The sequence below is a fragment of the Rousettus aegyptiacus genome, unplaced genomic scaffold (genome assembly GCF_014176215.1).
Source record: "Rousettus aegyptiacus isolate mRouAeg1 unplaced genomic scaffold, mRouAeg1.p scaffold_m13_p_2, whole genome shotgun sequence".
NCBI lineage: Eukaryota > Metazoa > Chordata > Mammalia > Chiroptera > Pteropodidae > Rousettus > Rousettus aegyptiacus.
This window is the reverse complement of record NW_023416295.1, coordinates 21,696,381-21,719,063: the sequence shown is the minus strand read 5'-3', so window position 1 is coordinate 21,719,063 and position 22,683 is coordinate 21,696,381. Positions and strand designations below refer to the sequence as shown.

At 39.5% G+C, this 22,683-nt stretch overlaps 1 protein-coding gene across 4 annotated transcripts; it reads right to left on the bottom strand.

Annotated features, from left to right (window-relative positions):
* Positions 1-17,505, bottom strand: IDH1 (isocitrate dehydrogenase (NADP(+)) 1). 4 transcript variants are annotated; one of them, XM_016135020.2, is made up of 10 exons: positions 17,318-17,458; positions 16,250-16,312; positions 13,297-13,434; positions 9,698-9,989; positions 7,869-7,974; positions 6,413-6,590; positions 5,329-5,480; positions 2,957-3,097; positions 2,248-2,410; positions 1-930 (listed from the first exon to the last, which is right to left on the bottom strand). In XM_016135020.2, the coding sequence occupies exons 3-10, from the start codon at positions 13,416-13,418 to the stop codon at positions 840-842; spliced, it is 1,245 nt and encodes a 414-aa protein (XP_015990506.2). In that variant the 5' UTR covers positions 13,419-13,434; positions 16,250-16,312; positions 17,318-17,458; the 3' UTR covers positions 1-839. The 4 variants fall into 4 exon arrangements, with proteins under 4 accessions (XP_015990506.2, XP_015990507.2, XP_036092828.1 ...); XM_016135021.2 differs by having other exon boundaries at positions 4-930; positions 17,451-17,505; XM_036236935.1 differs by having other exon boundaries at positions 4-930; positions 16,250-16,309; positions 17,451-17,472.
* Between the last annotated feature and the right edge of the window lie 5,178 nt (positions 17,506-22,683).

The window sequence follows — 22,683 nt, the reverse complement described above, 5'->3', positions numbered from 1 at the left end:
TTAGTCATTAGCACTTAACTTTAATTAATAGTTAAGATGAAGAACAGACTAGAATAGTGTTTAACACAAATTTCTGAAAAGTCACATTTATATAAGAAAAAAAAAAAAACAGGCCAGCAGGAGTACAAAATGGTGCAGCTTGTATTATTGCACCTAGATGAAATACGCTGTTCAGGGTAGCATAATACTTAAGCCACACAGGGCCAGGAGGAGGAGACAAACGCAGAGGACAAACCCTTGAGAAGTATTTATTCTGGATTCCAAACACTCTTAGTGGCCTCAAAAATCTTTAGCCTTTTCAAAACGTTCAGTCAAAGCTCTTTATGTAAATGACTGCTGTGTCTTAGTTACAACCATGCTCTTCATTCCAACTCATGGACAAGTTTTAAGGTACAGCTCTACCTCACAGGATGGAACACCTATTACAGCAAAACCGCCCAGAGCCCTAGGCCATGGGAAGTGGGGAAGGGAGCGAATTTCTACTTTATGCAGTTTTAGGGACTAATACCATGGCTATAGTTTACCCTTTCGAGCACTCTTCATTTTGGTCATTTATACTGGAACATGAGAAAAAGTGACAGTGAGTACAAATCAGCACTAACGTAATTCCTAAGCTACTAATAGAAAATAAAATTTTAAGAAATGCCCAGCCACATTCATGGAGGTGGCATAACTGTATGTATAAGAAAAAGCTGTAAACTTATAGAAAAGATAAACTCTGACTTCTAAACAAATTACAAAATTGATTTTGCCCATACCCTTGAGTGTTATACAGAAAAATGTAAACCAGTGGACCTAATTACCAAAACACACTTGTCCTCCAAAGCCAAGGAATGACCTTAAAGTTTGGCCTGAGCTAGTTTTATCTTCAAGTTTTCTCCGAGTTTGTCCATGAACTCAAACGTATTCAAGTAGTCACAACGTTTCACACTGATAGAGGAAGAAAAAGAAAAGGAGGCAATTTAGTTTGTCTCTGATCTGGTAGCAGGCAGGGGAAGAGTCTTAGAAATGTTAGTTAAAGTATTATTCTATTTATTCCGAGAAGAAAACTGATTAATGGTAACAAGCTACAAATTTACGGCTGCAGACTATGTTCAAGGTTCAAAGGCCTGACCCAGGTGGCCTGCAGTGGAAGCTCAACCACGCTCACATTCAGAGTAGGTTGTCATCAGCCTTGAGGTAAAACTATCATAAAGCTTCAGTTTAGACTAATGCTTGGAGACTGAAAGCATCCCACTTCTTAAAAAAATTACAAAACCTACTCAAGGTTTGGCCATGCTTTGATCCATATCCCCCCAAATTGTTACATGTCCTTTAAAAAAGTTTTAATGATCTTATTTCTATGAATATCTTTCTTAAAAACAAATGACAATAGCCTGGCTGACATAATCCTACTGATAACAGAATTCAAATAGGGTGCAATGTACCATACTGATAAAAACATTTCAAATGCTGTAGTTCTTACTGGAAATTTAAGATAAGGAAGATGTGGTGATTGATTATATTTCCACTATTGGAGTATACAGACCCTGAGATTTCTGAGGACACACGGTTAGGACCTGGGATTGGTGTTGAACTTTAGTGATGTTTTTGGAGACAAGTCACAGTAACCAACTCTGATCTTGAGGGCAGAGTCTCTAATTAGCAGCTAATTCAGCTGGGATTCAGGTTATCATGTTTTCCGAAAAATCCTGAGCAATACATGGGCTCTTGAATGTCTGACTTCCGGTTACAGATATTTAAGGAAGGGTCTATGACCAACCGGCTTTCTAATACTTATGCTGCTTTTCTTATCTGTAAATTTAAGAAAATGGGGGAGTGGGAATAAAATACCCTTAGGGGGTCCCTTTGTTTCTATTTTTACATAAATTTCTTGTTAAATTAAATGGAACCTCGTCACCCAATGACCCAGCTAGATCAGGGGTCAGCACAGTACAGTGTTGCCCATGGACGCAACCCGGGCTGTAGCCTAGTTCTGCACATAGTTTGATTGAAATGCTGCCATACCCATTAGCTTCTGGATCATCTATGATTGCTTTCATGCCAGAGGGACAAAGTTTAATAGTTGCCTAGTTTCAAAGCCTGAAATGTTTATTACCTGACAGTTTATAGATTGTATCTGCTGAGCCCTGAACTACACAAAAAATAATAATTCAGGTAATTCCAAAAAGCACTGATGTTTAGAGCCCAGTGAGGACAAGTGATAATTTGACCATAGAGCTCACAGGCACAGTATCTTATACTTACTTGGGTAAACCTTTAATACAAGCAGCCAAATCCTTGGTCATGAAGCCAGCCTCGATGGTCTCAATACAGACTTCCTCCAAACACTTTGCAAAAAAACCAAGCTCCTTATTGTTATCAAGCTTAGCTCTATGGGCTAACCCTCTGGTCCACGCAAAAATGGAGGCTGAAAGAGAAAAAACATACTTCGGTCATACCGACTAGAGATATTCCCAAATGTTTCACAGTTCCTAAACTAGAATAGCTTTTTTCAGTTAGGTAACTGACTTCATTAGATGCTATCCACATGCGCTCTAAATTTTAGGAGAGTTGGAAATATTTTACTAAAAACTTTTCCCCTAGTCTATATTAGTTTTTCCTCCTCCTTACAGGCTATAATCTCTTTTTAATGTGCTGTCCTTGAAATCTGGTTAGAAGGATCTATCTTTGTGACTTTAGATTATCAGCCATATGTGACATTTCACTGTACCAGAGGAAAAGGAAAATGCTTGTTGAAAACATTCTCCTCTGTAATATGTATTCTCCTCCCAAATGGAAAGGCATATATTATGAATATTTCAAGAAATGTATTAAAATAGTTCTTAAGAGTAGAACAAAGCAGCTGTTTGGTGATTTTACACTCAGAGAATCAGGTGGCCAATGGAACATGTCTGAGTCCCTTTGGAGATCACTCTTTGGATGAAAATCAAAGCGACGGTAAACATTATCTTACCAATAGGATTGGTGGATGTCTCCTGTCCCTTCTGGTACATGCGGTAGTGGCGTGTTACAGTCCCATGGGCAGCCTCTGCTTCTACTGTCTTGCCATCTGGACAAATCAGCACGCTGGTCATCATGCCAAGAGAGCCATAACCTATAAGTGGCAGAACATGAAGTATTGACTTCAATTGCATGAAGAGCACTGGGTCTCTCAGAGATGAGAGCAAATGACTTAATCTTCACAGGTCTTGGTAAACAAAATAAATGCGAGCACATGCAGTTATCGATAATCCTCCTGCCATTCAGAAAGCAGGCCCTAATTCATATTTGGAGCCAGAGAGTCTGGAAAGGCCACATTTTCCCCTCATTCATAGATGTGAGAGTCACCCGCTCCATGGCGGAGGGTTCAGGGTGCGACTGCCTGCACCCACTCTAGTTCTGTGACTTCCTAGCTACCGTGACTCAGTTTTCTCACCTATAAAGTGAGAATAATAAAAACGTCTACTTAATTGGGTTATTGAATTAGAGGAATACACATATATTCGTGAATAAATATGTGAAGTATATTCATATTTCTTTGAATAGTATTTGCCACAGAATAAAGTTCAATATATTACTGTTGCTCTTGTGTACAGATGTTTTACTGTTTTAGAAAAATGAAAATTAATGAGTTGTCTCTTGCCATCAAGTTGCTCACTAGGACTCTAAGAAAAGGCAGGTTCCAGACAGGATGGGATGGATCCAAGAACGCCTCACTTGCCCTTGCTCTCTGTAACGGCCCCACCAAACCAATTCTTTTCTCTGGTTTCCTATTCAGAGAACCCTATTACAACTTTTAAGTCCATACAATTGATTTTTCTTATATTCATTCTTTTATACCTGAATTCAAAGAACCCTTTTCTCCATTTTTGCTACCTCCCAATAGTACCTGTGGAGTTAATGCAAATTTATGACAGGCTAGTACTTCTTTTGGTCTGAGAGTAAGTAAATAAGCATTTTAAACTCATCATTGAGTAGTTAGAAATTTCTGTGTGGGGTTATTAGCTCCTTTCACAGTATTGTGTCAGTCTGAGGCTTTAGCAAAGTCTCGAGATCGTTTCTGACTAGAGGAGTGTGGACTGTCTCCATGGTGACTCTGTCTATCTGTGAATGTTAGGAGATACCAGGTGGTACTGCTGTCAAAACAGAAGACACGAATGAAATGTTTGGTGTTCATGCCACTACAAAGAAAAACCTAAGGACAGCTCTGCTGCCTTTGAATCTGTTTAAGCTGCCTTGAGGCCATATTTATCCACTGGCACTGTCCAGACAACCTTGGTTCCAGGTATCTTATCAGTGTCTTAATCGATCCAACACTACAGAACTCCTATCTCCATAACATTTACATTAGAAATAACTCATCAAATACTCTCTTCTTGTTGCCATGAGGACATTCAGAAACAATGGAATGATTTGTGTCCATTTCTAAGGGCTCTGATTACAAGGACTTTCCCTAATCCACCATGGAGCCATCACAAAGCAAAACTCCTTCCTCTGCTGCACTGTGAGGATTTATAGACACAGGAAGAGAGTTAAGACAGTTGTGCAACTTATTTATGACATGGAAGATTTTTTCAACTGGGTTAATCTACTGATTTTGAAGCTGATAGGAGATGCTTAACTTTCCATAAAAGAAAAAGTAGGACTTCCTGGGGGAAAGCAAACATAATTAAGGTTAATGCAAACATTCATTACGGGAATTTCAGGTTGACATAGCTGCCATGGGTAACTGGAATTGAAGGACAACCTGGTCCTGAGGAAATCGGAGAAAGAAGAGTTCTGTTGATTACTCCAGAAAGGAAGCCTCTGGTTTTTGATTCTGTGAACGGCCCTGGGCGTTTTTGTTCAATTCTTTTGTGATTAAAGGTAAGCCATGGACATATGTGTTTTACATAGCCCAGAACAGCCTCCAGTGATGGCAGTAAGGGCATAAGTAGATTGTATTGCCAGATGAATGAGCTCTAACAGAGAACCCCCTTTTTTACATTCTCAGCACAGGGAAAATAAAGGCCAGGAAAGGAAGTGATTTCAGATCAGGCAATTGGACTATTGTTGGAGGTACTGGAACTTGAAGTGGGGAAAAAGGTTGAGAGATAAGCTAGCTATGTTAACATATCTAAGGCTGGAGCCAAGAACCTGCTGACTTGAGTGCAGTCAGTTCCCCAGTCAGAGCTTAATCTCCTCATCGGTCAGCTAAGAAGATGGACCAGAATGCCTTGCAGCACTAACATTTCATGACTCTAGAAACTAAAGGCTACAGAATCCCCCTCCCTAACCCAGAGTACTGTGGCATGACCAACCCGCCACAGGCCCAGCTCTACCTCTACTAGGTTCTCCAGCGCTTACCTTGGGCCACGGAGTCTGACTGCACATCACCATCATAGTTTTTGCAGGCCCAAATAAAGCCTCCCTCTGATTTCATAGCTTGGGCCACCATGTCGTCGATGAGCCTATGCTCATACCAGATCTTCTGGGCTTCAAATTGGGATTTGTATTGTCTAAGAACCAAGAGAGAAAAGAAAGATAAAAAAGGAAGACACTGGTGTTCTAACGGGGGCTGGAGGAGTGAGGCTGGATGCAGCACTTTTTAGCAGAAGCAGCACAAACTTGGGAATCTGACAGACATGGGCTCGCAACCCTGCCCAATCATTTCCTAGCCGTGAAGCCCCAATTTCCCCATCTAACGGGTGATTTCACCCACTCTGGAGAGATGTGAGAATTAAGTAAGATAGTAGTATCCTGAGTAATACTTTTATAATTTTCAATATGGTAATGATCAGATTCCTGAGATTCACCTTACTTTAAGTATGTATTAAGGAGGAAAAAAGACTGTTCTACTGCTTAATATCAGTTAGGAAACTAGGACAGCTTCTGGGCTTAGTATAGATGTGCTGTAGGAAGAGGAATTAAAACACCTCATGAAAGATACCCAAAATGTGTGTCCTGGACAGAACACTTGCACCTAAAAAGGGAGTTATGCCATCTTAAAATTTAATGTATGCTCACATACTGCTGAATCTAAAGTTGTTATAAATGTAGACTTCAGTTCAAGTGACTACACCAAAGCAGACTTTTAAATTATAACAACAGGCTTTAGAAAGAATAGAAATAGGCCCAACTCAGAAACTCAAATACTTGAAAAATTAGAACTTTCTATCACTAACAAGGTACCTTTATTCAAACATTAAACAATCTGCCTCTGAAAAAAATAAATGTGGTACTCTTACTTGAGAACACATTTACCTTTGAAAAGCAATTTAGAATGATTGTTTCATTTCTGTTAAATCTAAGTTTTGCCCTTGTCTTTAAGGGAAAGTGATGGCTTTCACTCAATTTGTCCCAGAATCAAAGGGATAAGGATGAAAATTCTAACTACAAATGCCAACTTACTAGAGAAAAAAGAAAAAGGAAAAAAAGGAATTGTAGTTACTTGTCATATATCTCCTGAAAGATGTCTTTAAAACGTCCATCATATTTCTTCAGAATAGTGTTCTTGGTGCTCAGATACAAAGGCCAGCTCTTAGACAGAGCCATCTGGAAAGAACTGTGTGCGAATTCTTCGATTGACTTATCTTGATTGTACATCCCCATGGCGACACCACCACCCTCTGCGGTGGGAGGTGGGTGGGACGACACAGATGAGAGGAAAAAGGAGAAAAGTAAATGGAGTATAGTTGTAACAAGTCTAAAGACACCTGACATCAAAACACTCAATTCCCAGCTCCCCTGTCTTAGCCCCGGGCTTCGAAAAGTCCCAGCTGGGCTTCCAACTTGAATATTCCAGGAGTTCCTGAGGCGAAGTCAGTTCTAGATGAGGACATTCTAACTGGTTCTGACAGGGCAAAAGAATGAGAAAAACACGAAGATACTGAAATCCCCAGAAACTACCGATAGGAACCAGATATATGCTCAAGAAAGGGTGAATAATTTTGAAACTGTCTTTTCATACTTTTAAAATTTCAAACAGGTATTTTAAAATTTTAAGTGTACACTCAAGCCTCAGCTAGAGGATGAAAATTCTCACAAGTCCCCAGAGGATACTGAAAGTTCATACTGCCCTTGGTAGACATCATGATGCTACATGTAATCATCGGTGTTTCACTACTCTTATTAGTTGAACTCTGTTAAATATTGAAAGATAGAATTTAAATCCATGCCAGTGTCCAGGGTCAACTTGGGCTCAGAATGTGAAAGGTGCTGAAACAAGCGGCATTAGGGTCCATTAAAATGGCATTATTTAGAGGAGGCAAGGAAAACACACGCTAGGTAACTTTTGAGTTTTTTGTATGAGCGCTTTCAAAAACTTCGGTAGTGAAGAAAGAGGGCCCTCTATTTTGTGAACAACTTTTGGGTGGAATTGGCCATAAAGGACCTTCGAAGCAGCAGGGCAGTGGGTAAGAAAAGGCAAAAAAAAAAAAAAAAAAAAAAAAAAAAAAAAAAAAACAAAGTTCCACTTTCACAGAATAAAGAGATAGGCAAGAAGAAAATTTCAGTAACTATATAACACAATCATATTCAAGTACAAACTCTATCAGAACAAAGGTAGATTACATGACAGGGGATTTGGGGACTTTTAATGTTCAATTTGTATATAATTCATGCACAACAGGTTCCTGCCAACATTTCTTTCGTGTTTTAAGAGAAACGCCTAATTGTCTATTTGTCTTTGCTTGTATGCATTTCCAATTAAATGGCAAATCCCTTTTTTGCCTTTATCCGTGCCACATGGAAGCCAATTCTTTTTTATGTTAGACTTTGGGTTCTGTAGAAATGTTGTAGATTCAGGTTGTACTCTTGGGCAGCCGCACAACTAACTTTAAACAACCAGAAATAATGTGTCTAAATGATTTGTAAATAAATGATCATGATAAACTTTAATTATATACCTTCGAAGTTATGAACCAGGTACGTCTTTTTTTGGGATCCATCACTTGGTGTGTAGGTTATCTCTACTTTTCCAGGACCAGGAACAACAAAATCAGTTGCTCTGTACTATGTGGAGGAGAGAGGAGAAGAAAGTATAAAGGAAAAAAAAATGTTCTAACAGGAATTATAAGGAAGGACAATAAATCATAGAATACAGAGTTGGAAGACACCTAGACATACAAGGCAGTATAGCTCAACCTTCTTTTATTTTGAAAATGGAGTCGAAGAGGTCCAGAGAGTCCTCGAATCTAGTTACTAATAATGCACATTAAAAATCAGTTTTTATTGGGTGCCTACCAAGCACAGAAAAGTTGTCTGAGCAGTGATATGGAGAGGAGAGACAATTAACAAAGTATTTTCCTTTTGGAAGCTTCCAACCTAACAAAGACACGCTTTCAGAGTCAAGGTACCAGAAGGTGCCAGGCATACCTATTTGTTTGTGTAGAACACTAATGACAGCTCGTAAAAGAGCTGCCAGATATTTAGTAAAGATGCAATATCTATTCTATGCAGAATACTTCTGACATAGAAAATCCTTTACTATGGGTGGTAATTTATTCCTATTTCTCAAAAGGGAGAAACCAAAATACCAAAGCGCCATTAATGCTTTGTACAGGTTTATGCACATTTAAAGAATTAGGACTCAATCCGAGGTTTGGAATTTTCAGTCTGGACTTTAATAAATAGAATGACCATTCTTCCAAGTGACTGATGCCAACAAAAAAGGACAAAGGACAAAAATGATATCACTGAACTCATAGGAACTCAGAGTGGTGTTCCTGGGATTAGTGAGTCTGCAGCACTCCCACCTGCATCTCTTCTTCTGGGCTTCCGGGAGGCAACTGCGAAGGCCAGGAAGACGGGACAGTACGAGCAACAGGATAGAACAAAGGCAGACTGTCCCTCAAGGACTGACCCAGCAACCTTGTCCTTGGAACACAGGATGGTCTGCCCTGGCAAGAGTGTTTTTAAGGACAGCCACATCAAAGCCTCTGGATTTCAGAATTAGGGACCCTTGTTTTTAAGGCTCTTTTAAGACATACACTGCTTTGTATGAAAGTCTGAAACCTCAGTGTCAACATGGAATTTTGATTTTGTTTAGGTGTCAGCTTTTCTGTTTAATTTGGCAACTGGCCTACTTGTACATAAGTACGGAAACTATACTTCTTTTCTCAGCCGGAAAGAAATGTTAAAAGACTGCTTTCAACGACCAAGTCAGTTTTTCCTTTTATGTATGAAACAATGTTTAATATAATTTTTGGTGTTTTTCAACCCTGTCTATTTATTAGAATCACTTGGGCAGCTTTGAATGCTTGAATCCCCTGGAATTCAGATTCACTGGTGGAGGGTGGGTCTCAAGCATTGGAATCAACACAAAAACAACAGAACTTATTTTAAAAAGCAAAATAAAACGAATACCAAAGAACCTTCAAAGGGATCCTTTTATAGCCAGAGCCAGGGTTGAGAACTGCTCTGGTTCAATCACAGGAAATTATCTATACAAAAATGTCCATATCACATGGTTTAACACCTAATTAAAAGATAAAGGCAGAAAAAATATGTCTGAAAAAAATCATTTGTGTTGAGATGGGTGCCTATCTCTAAGTTTTTCCTCATGTATTTCTACCTAAACATGTGTAAACATACAGACATACATATATTCACTTCTCAGTTGTTTGCTTTGTTTAATGGGAGTAGATGCCAAAAGAATAAAACACATATAAATCAGAACTTTTGGGCACCCAAAGGCCATGAAAGAAGAACAGAAAATTATGCTAACATGACTTACCTGATCCCCATAAGCGTGACGACCTATGATGATGGGTTTTACCCATCCACTCACAAGCCGGGGGATGTTTTTGCAGATAATAGCTTCTCTGAAGACAGTGCCACCCAGAATATTTCGAATGGTGCCATTTGGTGACTTCCACATTTGTTTCAGCTTGAACTCCTCCACCCTCTTCTCATCCGGGGTGATGGTAGCGCACTTGACACCAACACTGTACTTCTTTACAGCTTCTGCAGCATCCTTGGTGACCTGGTCATTGGTGGCATCGCGATTCTCTATTCCTAAATCATAGCTGGGAGGGAAAACTCATAAGTGGGACTGTCCAGGCAAACTGATAGGTGATTGAGGGTGCTTCCGTTCTATCTCTGCATGGCGCTGGCATGCAGAGCTGGCCCTTAGAGCTGGCATTTAGAGCTCGGAATGAAGGCTCTAAATACACTTAAATCTGACAAGTTTCAGCATTTGTGCACCCCGGACACGGAAGATGGCTGCCAACTAAAATAAGCACTGAGAGGCTGGACCTCTGGGCCATAGCTCCTTGCAGCAGGAAGCTGTCTAGAAGGAAACCGAATGGACACCAATGCATTCTGCAACTTCGCCTGCTTTCACCATACAGGGGTGACAATAGCACTGCAGACTTCCTTCCATACAATTAGCATAAAAATGCAAGCCTAAGCGCAACTGTATTTTTTTTCTTAGTAAATACTGTGCTCTAAAAATAAAGGGCTCAGAGGGTTTAAACAATTATTTTTGTATTTTTGAATTAAAGTAGTAGAAGTTATCAATGTGACTGACAGTCAGTGCCAAAAATGCTAATGACACCTGCATTAATGCCAGTCACTCATATGAACCTTTCCCAAATTTGTGGGTAAGTCTCTGGTCCGGAAACAAGCTTGCAGTTTACTGAATAAATAATGGAATCAAGCAACAGTTTTATATGCCCCAGAGTTAGAGCTAAATACACACCAACACTTAGCCTCAAGTTATTCAGAGCTAAAAAGAATGTTGGTTATTCACAGAGCACAGACAATGATTATAAAGCTTTATCTGAAGTACGAAATAGTTTGTTGAAAATAGGAAAAACAAAACAGAAATGTGCCAATTTATTTTGTTTTCTAACTTTTTAAAAATGTTTTTCAGCTTTCAACTTTCAAAACTTGCTGGACCATGTAGCCTCTAGATTTCTCATTTTAGATCTTTCCTTACATATACCAACTCATGATGCAAAGGTAAAGGTAGCAATTTTGATGTATTTCCAAATGAAAAGAATTCCAGACTGCCTTGACCTTAGGTAATTTACCCGAGTATAGTAAAGCCACTACTCTCTTTCTTCTGGCATAAGAAATGCTAAAAATCTATAAAGTCTACTCTTAGCTTAAAAAAGGAATGTGGTCAGCAGTTTTCAGAGTCACAGGAATCATTTTTCAACAGAAGAATGTATCAGCAAATTAGAAAATTTTTAGCTTCTCTTCTTCACGTTTCTAAGAGAAAAGAATGAATAAATAGCCTGGACCTTGGTCCAGCCTGCAGAAAACTAAAGAAACAAATTGCTCCACTCCTCTCAAAAGGAACCAGTCACGTAACAATTTTAGAACAATTTAAAATTTGTTTGAGTTTCCAAAAATTCTTTGGTCTGTAGCCAGTGATTCTTTTCCTTCTAGGCCTAAGGGCTGTCCTTTAAAACTCCTCATGCTCTAGGCTAAAGAAGCTCAAACTATCTTTTCAGCTATTCTATTGGCAAGAATTCTGTAAATGCACCTGTTGCCATGTAAAGTTGAAACAGGAGAGTCCTTATAAAATACTTCTTTAGCTCACTTAATGTTTCCTATGCTTCATTTCCTAGTTCCTTCTCACGGTTGCGATATAGACATTATCAACAGCTTAGGCTTAGGATAACTTAAAAGAGTGTCTAATGACACCACGTAAATTAAATGTCTATACCCAAGCAAATATAACAGGTTCTCAGGACAGAGTCTGACGAAGAATTCTGGGTCAAGGCAAACACTTAGAGTTGCCAGTAGTTTGGCTTGAATGTGTTAAAAAATTTACCATGTCAGCCTTCAGCCATTTCACCCTTGTAAAAATTGTCTCTACTTAAATGTTCAAAAAGCATGAGCAAGTTTACGAAAAACACAGGGAAAAAAATGAGAGAAATCCACAGAGATTTTCATACCTGTCTCTATACATTTAAATACAGGGCACAAATGAATTTCTTCTGAAACATGAGGGTTGTATAAAATAACTCCAAAGGTTGTTTCTATGCTAAAATTGTATGGAAACGGCAAAAGGCAAGCAATAAAGAGGAGGAAAGGTCCATTTACTAGTTAAGTAGAGAGATAAAAAATAGAGCTTGAAAGGACAAAATTGTGTCAACTACATTTACTTTGCTGTTTAATAGAGGATGTACCTTTACTATTATTTTCCCTTCCACAGAATATATATCTTGTGCTACTCTTGGCCACTGATTTCTTACTAATAAAACTTTCCCAGGAAACAGAGGTTTGGCGAGACCTGAGAACCATTTTGTTTCCGTCATACTTCTTGTCTTCTGAACAAGAAGTCCAGCTTCTCTAGCCATGTTAAAATTAAATTAGAAGATGCATTTGCATGTATTTAGGCACTCTCCCTCAAGAGTTTTATTCACAAGATTTAGCTGTTTCTATGTAAAAAAAAAGCTAGTCATACTCTGAAATCACTTAGATTATACTTTCTGAGTTTGTCATGAGGCGTAGCCGTGTCCACGTATACAACAGGGGTCCCATAAGATTATAATGGAGCTGAAAAACTATCACCTAATGACTTCTAAGCTGTTGTAGTGCCACTCATTACACAAATACTGCCATTGTGTTATAACTGCCTATGGTATTCAGTACAGGTTTGTAGCCTAGGAGCTTCAGGGTAACAGAATTTGTTACCCAAAATATGTCTGGCATAAAGATTATTTTAGGCTGGTTAATTTTAAGAAATGGCAGATGTGGAAAAGCTCTGTAAACCAAGTAGAAGTTACGTATTGTAAAAGACATTTCCCTATCATAAAAGACATTTGTAAGGAGAACCTCAATTTGTAAGAGTTTCTCCCTGACCCCTCACCAGAAAAAGGGGAATGAACTTATCTCTAGAAATTCTAACATGCAGAAAACCATGATTTAAATCTGCATAACCACCTTACATTTGGTTACTTTGGTTAATGCTTTTCCTGGTAACCGCCATTGCGGACCGCCCCCACCCCCAACATCCTCTGTCTTCAACAAAATATTTAAGGTGATGGCTTCAGCCACTTTGGAGAGTTACTCAGTTTTTCTGGATCACTCCCATGTATACAGGAGGTTTATATATTATTAAACTTTTTTTTTCTCTCCTGTTAGTCCTTTTATTATATGGATGTCTTAGCCAAGAACCCAGATGGGTAGGGGAAAAATTATTTTTCTTCCTCTACAGAGCAATAGGCTATATACCATAGACTAGGTATATAGTAAACTATACCATCCAGGTTTTGTAGGTACACTCTGTGATGTTTGCATAATGAAAAAATCACTTAATTACATACTTCTCAGAATGTATCCCTGTTGTTAAGCTGCACATAACTATAATTCATTTACCTGTGCAGGTCCAATTCCACATAGGGAAAAATGAGTTTTTCTTTAATCAATTCCCAAATGATTCGTGTCATTTCATCTCCTTGCATCTCTACCACAGAACCACCACGGATTTTTTGAGACATTTTGACTTCAATAAACCTTTAGAAATAAAAACGAGATAAGACACATATCATTTACTTCATTAGTATTAAAAAAAATACTATTTGGTGACTACTAAAAGAGCAATTCATAATAGCGTGACTGCATAAAAAGCTAACAATAATGATATTTATCATTAGAAACGAACACATTCCTCTATAAGGCATTGTGTTACTTGCTTCATGAGTCAGCCCTCTCTCACAACAACCCCAAAAAATGAAATTATTTTCCTATTTAACTTTGATAAAAGAAAAATGACTTTCCCATGAGAGAGGAAAGGAGGCATCTGAAAAAATAGAAAGAAAAGGGCCTGCAGAAATGACTGACTCAGCCAGTCAAAACTGCTCTCTCCCCTCATTCTGCCCAGTGCTCTCAAGCTTATATGTTTCCCCATAGCTACCTCCCCCCACCTCGAGGACTCTCCAGCTGACAACTGTTGATTCATAGCTTGCCAACCAACTAATGTTCTTCCTTATCTCTGTAGCTTCCTTGTCTATGTAGCTATGTGTAGAACTGCTTGTTATGTTACAATTGGAGCTCAGCCTTTGGATAGGAATCCACTGAGAAGGTGCCGGAATCAATAAGTGCTGCTCCCTGCTTATAGCCTAGGTGTCCTGTCTCTCTCTGTTCAAGAATCCTGTAATGGTGCTGATAACGCCAAGGTCCAAAGTTACGGGTTCTGCAAACAAACGACCTGTAAGACCACTGGTTTGGAAATTCCTCCCTCCTTGCAGCCCTCCACCTGGGTGTCGCTTCCTGTAACACACAAGGCCACCCGGCTAGAAGGCTAGAGTGTGGGGAACCTGACCCTGTAACATGCCTTTAATAATGTAATCATTAGTTTTGCCTGTTAGTTTGTCTTATAAAGTAAGATTATTTCCACAATATCATGCATACTTGAACACTTCTACCCAACTCCTCAGTTTACTGGGCCCTCAAGATGAGCAGAAAAATGAGTGCTAATATTGCCCCTCTTTTAAGAGGCTGTTTTGGTTACAATAACTACCCTTGAGGATATTCAGTAAGTTCTTATAACCCATGTTTAAAGAATGTAAAGTCTAAGAGTGAAAGATGACTTCCTGGTGGAACTATGATTTCCAGAGACAACAATGGATAGAGGGGATGTTGAGCTAAATACAAAAGTGATTTCTCAATGAGAGAAATCTATATATAGAAGGGCTACTGCTCAGGACCCAAGCAAGTCCTGGTCCTCTTCCTTGGTATCCCAGCTCCTGTGCTGTTCTGGCTGTTCAATGGCAAAAAGATAAGCTGCTTGTGTGTAGCGTAGGGATACAGAACTGTTCCAAGAAGAGATGTCATTTTGAAGAAAGCAGTGGGGGCAAGGGGGGGCGTTGCAAATACAAATCCATCTGATTCCCAGCAAGGGCGGTGGTGCACTCTTTGGAAGAAGCAAAACTAGGAGGCTTAAAGGAAATCCATGTCCTATGCTTGTCCCCTGACAGGCAGAGGAAGCCAAGGCTTTCTCGATGTTCAAATGGAAACACAACTTTCCCCCCAGCAACATAACTGCAAATTGCTTTTATCTCCTTAAGTTAGAGCTGAGAACTGGTAACGTCAGAAGAACTGACCTAGTTAAAGTAATTTGGCCTTCAAATAAAAAATGTAACAGAGCAGTAGACTGTAAGCCTCAGTTCCTTGTGAAGTCAGGATATATTTCTTACCCCAGGCTCATTTTCATTTCCCAAATTTGCAATTCTAGAATCCTGCTTATTAGTGTTTAGGAAGTTCTCTAGGTCATTACTGGGGAACCATCTAGAACTCAGCTAGAATAAAGGAAAGGAACTGGTGTGGATGAATTAATTACTTCCCATTTGTAATTTCAAGTATAATTTATGGTACAGTTTAAAGTATATGATTCAGTCATGCTGATCCCACTGTCACATCTGTCCTTGTATTTAAAACAAAACAAGATTTTAAAAAGGCAGCAGATTTATCTTCGTCTTAATACTACATTTCCATGGCCATATTCCTATATAGTATTATGTAAGAGTTATGGCTTGGTTATTTTTCCCTGATGGCAAACACAATTAATAGAAGATCATATATCATACTTGAAATTTCAATATTGAGAGACAGTATTTTTAGTTCATTATTTCCTTCTCAGTTGAAGTAAATGTTTTGTGTAGTAATCTTTTTATATCCCATAATACATAACTGAAACATTTCAGGTTTCCCTCACATTACTTAGCTAGAAATTTACCACTCTTTAAACAATGAAAACTTTATTGTAGATTCCGGCTTACTACAATGGAGGGCATTATTTTATTTCTTTTAGATTTGAATTTCATGAGATGGGCTTTAGGACCCATTGGATTCACTTTTCTACCCTTGCTCACTCCTCTCCATCCCCCAGATTTTCTATCTCCACCCAAACTCCAACTTCAGAAGGAAGGACTTGTCCAACAGGGCACTTCATCTAGTCTGAAAGCAGTTGCATTCCTGACACACGTGTGCATTTCCAGAAAATAATCCTGGACTAATACAAAGTAGTTTAAGAAAAAAGAGCTGCTCATCCTGTTTAATATTATTTTCATCAACCCCAAATTTTTAGCCATTTTTTAAAAAAACTACTTTCATGAACTATGATACTTTCTGGGCAAAAACTGCCTCTTGCAGAGAAGACATTGAACTGAGAGAAACAAGGAAGCAGTTGCAATTTATTGTTGGAAATATTTCTGACTGGTTCCCTTGCAGTGCTTCCGCCAACCTTTAAGATTTCCAAGACCAGTTAAACGCAGTCCTGTCAAATCAAAGAAAATACAATCAAAGAAAAGGAGAAACTGCCAATTCTTACCTTTAGAGTCAATTTCTAATCAACTTCTCTCAATCTTGTACTCAGCTGAGTGCAGTTTATCTGCTAAAAAACAAAACAAAACAGGGATTAGAAAGACAACAAATCCCTCCGTCAGGATTGAGACAGCCCGTTTATCTGGTTTAAAATACAGTGTAGAGTGTTCCGAGAAGGGCAAAGGGCAGTTTTAGATCCACAGGCACCTTCCGACTAAAGGTTACAGGGCACCGGTAACGCACGGGAGGTGTGTCGGTGGACGCGTCCTGGGTTCGTCATCCGTTAGCTGCTCTAGGGATTTGCACGTCCTTAGGTGACCCTGTGACCAGCAGGCTCTTGGCCTGTATGCATCCTTGTGGCTGCAACTGCAGCTGGCTCGGTTCCTCCTTCCAGGTGTCCAGCCTGCCCCTTCCCTCTCCCGCGCCGTACCTTTAAACCCCAGGGACCACGAGTCGGCTAGGGAACGCCTCCCCCATAATTCGAGAGCCAGGCGGTGGCGGCGTTGTCTCCTGCACCCTCAACTCGGTCCTGATTGCAACAGGGTGGTCTACCAAACACCCCTCAGACGGAACTGGAGCCCTACCCCCTTCTCGACCCCTAGGCTGACGCATCCACCCTGCTGCCTAAGTTCGCGGCACACGCCCAAGTCCTCGGCTTCCACTTTTCTTTGCAGTCAGCTCCCCATGGCCGCACGTTTTCTTGCCTCTAAACCCAAGACTTAAGTCTTCCAAGCGCTCTTGCAACTTTCCACCGCTCAATTTTTCTTTCTGCGTGCAGACCTGGGTTTCTATTTGTCACTGTATGCAACTTTTTACCGCCCAGTTTCACCCTCCCGTGACCAAGAGCGAGCTTTCTATACACTCAGGCATTAGCACCCTCTTCCTCCCCATTTCCCTATCTCACATGCAATACCCGGATTTTTTTCCCCCTTCCTTGCGACCAGAACTCCCCTGTAAGTTCCTTCCTTCACACCCAAAATCTGAGCTTTCTTCCTTTTTCCTGTTCCAGCCATTGGTAGACTCAGAGCCTCCTCCGAAGTCCAGGGCGGGGGCCGCCCTCACAACCTGCAGTTACCTGCAGGGGAAGGTACGCTGGCGAAGCGCTGGGCGTCACCACAGCCACACACGCTTAAACTCACAAGCGTGCAAACCGACAATCTCAGCTGGGCCCTAGCAGTTCAACACCTCCTCCGCAGAAGAACACTGACCCACACTCGCAGAGCAGGGTTTTCCTCTTCCCGGCTTTTGTCCCCTCCCGGCCCGGCCCCCTCAGCCCATCTCCTGGAGCCCCGCCCCCACCACGCAGCCAATCACCGCGCGCCGACCCCTCTGAGGTGGGCGGGGAAAAGGGTCAACTGGCGTGTTTCAGAACCTAGCGGGGGAATCCACGGTCCAGCTTTCCCTGCGCTCTGGGCTGGGAAAGGGGGTGCAGCGCCCCCTGTATTCGGCTACGGCTTTCCGTGGTGGAAGGACGTGAATGCCACCTGCAGGCTAGGGAGTACGGCGCGCTGGGGCTTGTATTTCGAGACCCACAGGCGCCCCCGGCTTTGTAAGAAGCTAGGGCCAAGTGGAGTGAGGTTCCAGGTCCACAGTAAAGGCAAACGGGGAAACAAAGCTCCTGAACCGGCCTCCTTCCGGCGGTTCCCAGATGTACAGTAGTTTGGAACCGCCTTTTGAAGAAGGAAGAGTGAGTGTACCAGGAGACTAGCTCCAGGGTCGCTTTTGGGGGCTTCACCCAGCTGGAATACAAAGGATTGAACAGTAACATAAGGAGGAATGCCACAGTAAATAATTTCTACCACTACCAATGATTAGGTCTTTAAAGTCTGTACCTATACAGGAGTAACCCCTTATAAGCAGTTTGGCTTTCTGTGGTTTCAGTTACCTGCGGTCAACCGTAGTCCAAAAACATTGTAAGGAAAAGTCCAGAAAAACAGAATTCATAAGCTTTAAATTGTGCACTGTTCTGAATAGCGTGATGAAATTACCAGAGGTCTTGCTCTGTCCCAACTGATTTGTGATTCATCCCTTTCTCCAGCATATACATGCTGTATTCTAATAGCTGCCCACCCCTTAGTCACTTAGTAGCTTGCCAGCTTAGTTATCAGATCAATTATCTGATATTGCAGCATCCTGTGTTTAAGCCATTTTACTTAAGTAAAATGCTTAATAATTGTCCAAAGTTATTGACATAACTTTTGTTACAGTATATTGTTATAATTGTTATATTTGATTATTATTAATCTCTTACTGTGTCTAATTTATTAATTAACTTTATCATAAATAGGTATGAATAAGGAAAAATAGTTTGGTACTAACTATGCTTCCAAACATCCAGTGGGGGGGGGTCTTGGAAAGTAAGGCCTCTTCCCCTCATAAGCAGAGAATACTATAATTCTAATTACATTTACATACTATGAATAAACCCAATTGGCATTGCACTAAAAGATAAAAATAATGAGGGGAATATTATCTGGGTTCCAAAGAAACTGGACTGAACATGAGAAGCCTGAGAAAACAACGGATTAAAAAAGTTCTGTCCCCTGCAAGTTATTTTTTGTGTTTTCCTTACTTTTGAAAACATGGGGCGGGGAAGAAGACTAGTGTAGACAGTGATTTGTAGGATTATAGCATGCTTATATATTGCTGCCCAGGATTCAATGTCCCCAAATTTATTTTTAAAAATTATCCCCAGCTTCAGGTTATTACAATTACCCTTTGAAGATAAACTGATATTACGGGCACTGCGCGAGGTGCATCTTTGACACTAGAGGGCACTGGTATTTTTCCTAAGAGAAAAAGATACCATTGGTCTTGCTGGTTTTTGAGGTAGATTAACAGAAAGTACCTGTCACCTCCATATATTCCTGTAGAAGTGATTATAGAGGTGTATGAGTTTGTATTTCATGTCAAATTTGAGACTCAGAGTCACCCGAGATTGTACAGTTATTCCATATTATTTCGCGTTCACATTTTTCATTACTTTGCCCACTACTAAAAGAATTTACATTCATTCTTGTTACAGAAAGGATTTAGGGCAGCCTTCCAGATACATACAACTTAACACAATAAAAATATTGAATATTAATGAGGAAAATGAGGAAAAGAGAGAATAAATATAGGAATTTGTGCAGAACCAAAATGAATTTATCCCCAAAATACTTGCCCTCAGTGCTTGCGGCTGCAGAGTCTACCTGGAGATAACTCGCGGATTACTGTCCTAACCTTATCCCCAAAGTTTTCCACGAAATATCTTGTTTTTATTATTGTTTTCGCATCACTCAAGTCATTGGAAACAAATGACATCATTCTATCTATAGCATTCTGTTTTTAGTAGTGGTATTTCCATTTACGAAATATAGTAATTCTCGATAACTGAATGTGTCAAATGTTAGAAGATATAGCATTCTTACATGCGATGTTAACATCGGTTTTGAACAGTCGTTAGCCGAAGATTCATGAATCTAATCTATGTATACATCTCTGCTACATTAGAATTAGAGACTGGCTCCGTGTAGAAATAACTCCAAGAACAGTTTTTATGTTTTATTTTCACATTGAAAAACAGTCAGATTTGCCTCAGCCTCAAAGAGCGTGTTTATGTAAAATTAACTTAATGCTGGCAGCGAGTTGCACTCTTTTTCCTAAGTGGGAAATGGGTAGTCACAAAATATTCCACCAGATCTTAAACACTGCTGGAGATGGGCTGACAATTTGGCTCTAAGCCAATGTGAGAAGAAGGTAACATTTATGGGAGTCTCAGCATCTAAAACAGTTTTTCCTAAGCCAATAATGTAGAAATTCCTCTTTCAATGAAAATATATTTTTTTAGATCCCTAGAATTGACTTATAATATTACTATGTATATACACACAAAACTAGGTAGGTGCTCTTTATGCTGATAGCTCTTATACAACTATAAAATAAAATATAGACAAAATGACTACAAAAAAAACCCCTGTAAAACAATACATTACCATTAGCAACATTAAATGTAACAAACGTTTGTTCGAAATTATATTATTGCTTGAAATGTGAATATGAAACCTCAGATTAAGGGGTGGACTACTATGTAGAGTAAGATGAAAAGTCCATCTCAACAAGAACTCTGTATAATACTTAATATCATTATTAGCCAGGTAGAGAAAAAGGAACCCCACAAAAGAGAATAGGAAGAACTCCCTGGGGGTAGTAGAAGGATTAGCAGAGCCTGATGTGAACCAAAGGAAGAGAAAGTTTCCAAAAAGGAGGGAGTACCACAGAGAAATTAGAATGATTCCGATAGAAGCCATACTATAGGAAATTGAAGTGTGAATGGGAGCTGGGTAAATTTGGAGACAAGAAAACTTTTTAAAGAAAGTTGTCTGTGAAGTAAAGAATGCTTTATAAAGTTTTAATAAACATAATTTTTGATGACTGCATTATTTGTCCATCATTTGACTACATTACTTTCACGCGGTTTGTGTTGGTTAGAAATTTGTTTCCTTTTTATTTATTTATTTTTTTATTGTTTTAAATAACTGTGACAAACATATTTAGATATACTTTATTTTATACTCAAATCAGTTTCTTAGGCTAGATTGCTAGAATTGAAATTGTTGGATTAAGGACTGTAAACACTTTTAAAGCGATTATTAGATCCATCAAATCATTTTCTAGGAGGGATTTGCCTATTTATGTTTTCACAGGAAGTGTAAGAGTGCCAGTTTTATTACTCCCTATCTGAAACTGAATTCCCTGATTTTTAAAAACATCTTTGCATTTCTTGCTAAAGGGAACCAGGACTCCTTTTGGGAACTGAGGGATTCTAGGCCTGATGCAAGGATAGTACAAGTTGAGCCTGGAATATTTTATTAGGTCAGAAAGTAAGAAAGTGCTGAAATAAGTGATGGAAGCATGCAAAATTGATGAGGGGTCAGCTTGAAGAGGCTCTCACTGGGTAAATCCGGGACTTGACCATCAAAATTCGTTGTGGCAGGAATTAACTATAACATATTGTAAAAAAAAGTTATGCACCTCTAGTGATACTGTTAAAAAATAAGTTAACTTTAATTTAACAACACTAATCAATATAAAAAAGAGAAGGAAAACCCCTTTACTTATTTATTTGCAGCATAACTGCAATACATATAGAGGAATATAAGCATAGTACCATTATAATAGTAAGTGACTCAGCAAGAATCATAAATATGTGCTCTGAGGAAAGTTTTTGAGAAGGAGATTTACACGAAATTCAGTGAATTCATTAGGAATTGATTTTGATGTCTTGCATGAGGTGATTTCTCCCCCCAAATGGTAGCCAGTTTTCCATCTCTTTTATAATGAAATTAAACTGTAAGCTAATATAGATATTACACATGTTCATAGTTTTATCCCTGGTATCTACTTAACATATTGCTCATCAAATCAGTCACGCAAAAAATGTTTATCAAATGCCTGTTTTGTTTTACCATTGTTAAGTTAAACAAGGAAGCCATTAGACTGATGTGGTTCTAATACTATAGCAGTCTATTTAAGCAAATAAAAACCTGAGCCTGTAATGATTCAAGGTTATGAATGGAAAACCTAAGAACAACTAATCACAAACAGCCACTTATCCTTTCCCAAATAAGGCGTCTGCTTAAGCTATAGCCAATATATTATATGTAGCCAAATAATTTCCTTGCTTTGTTTCTGCCTCTTCTCTATAAAAGTCTTTTCCTTAGCTCCTGACTGGGAGTTCTCCTAACCACTTCCAGTTGGGAACTGCCCTATTCAAATGGATATTTGATCAAATAAACTCTTAAAATTTTTAATATGCCTCAGTTTATCTTTTTATATCCACACCACATATGAAATTTCTATATACATTAGGGGCTTGACTGGGCTATATCTTGTTCATATGATCTCTGTATCTAATTTATACTTCATTGTAGGTTTATGAAATATTAATATTTGACAGGCTAATTACAAAGGAGGACTCTTTTTATTTTATTATTTTTTTCTTTTTTTAAGCAGAGACTTGAGCATGTGATGGGCTGAAGAGAAAAAGTCATTGGAAAGGAGAGGTTGAGGGTATAGTGCAATCACCCAGGTGAGATAGGAGAGAGCAGATTGGGGGTTGGATGGATTGAGTTGTGGAAGATGAGGTCCCTTTCTCCCAGAGTTGAGGGCGTGAGGCAGACCAGGGTACATGTAGATGCAAATAAATGTGGTGGCGGCAATGGTTAGGTTGTTAGGGGTCGTACCCAATAAATAACCTTGGCTTTTTCACTTGAGTAGATGAGATTCTCTGCTGAGAATGATAGTCAAGGTAGTGTGTGTGTGTGCGCGTGCATGCGTGTGTTATAGCAGTAGTGAGGACTGCCAACTCCTAGGATAATTGCTGTGGGCCCCGCTGAGGATGGTGACAGAGATTTGTACTGGTATCAGGCTTCAATGGTACTCCCTAGCGGCTGAGAA

What these genes read in the sequence shown, in the direction of transcription:
- IDH1 (XM_016135021.2), bottom strand. Translation starts at nt 13,418, where the DNA reads ATGTCTCAAAAAATCCGTGGTGGTTCTGTGGTAGAGATGCAAGGAGAT. An exon ending in GTCACGCTTATGGGGATCAG is followed by an intron (nt 7,975 to 9,697) that starts GTAAGTCATGTT and finishes TCCTCCACATAG; the next exon opens with TACAGAGCAACTGATTTTGT. An exon ending in CCTGGTTCATAACTTCGAAG is followed by an intron (nt 6,591 to 7,868) that starts GTATATAATTAA and finishes CTCCCACCGCAG; the next exon opens with AGGGTGGTGGTGTCGCCATG.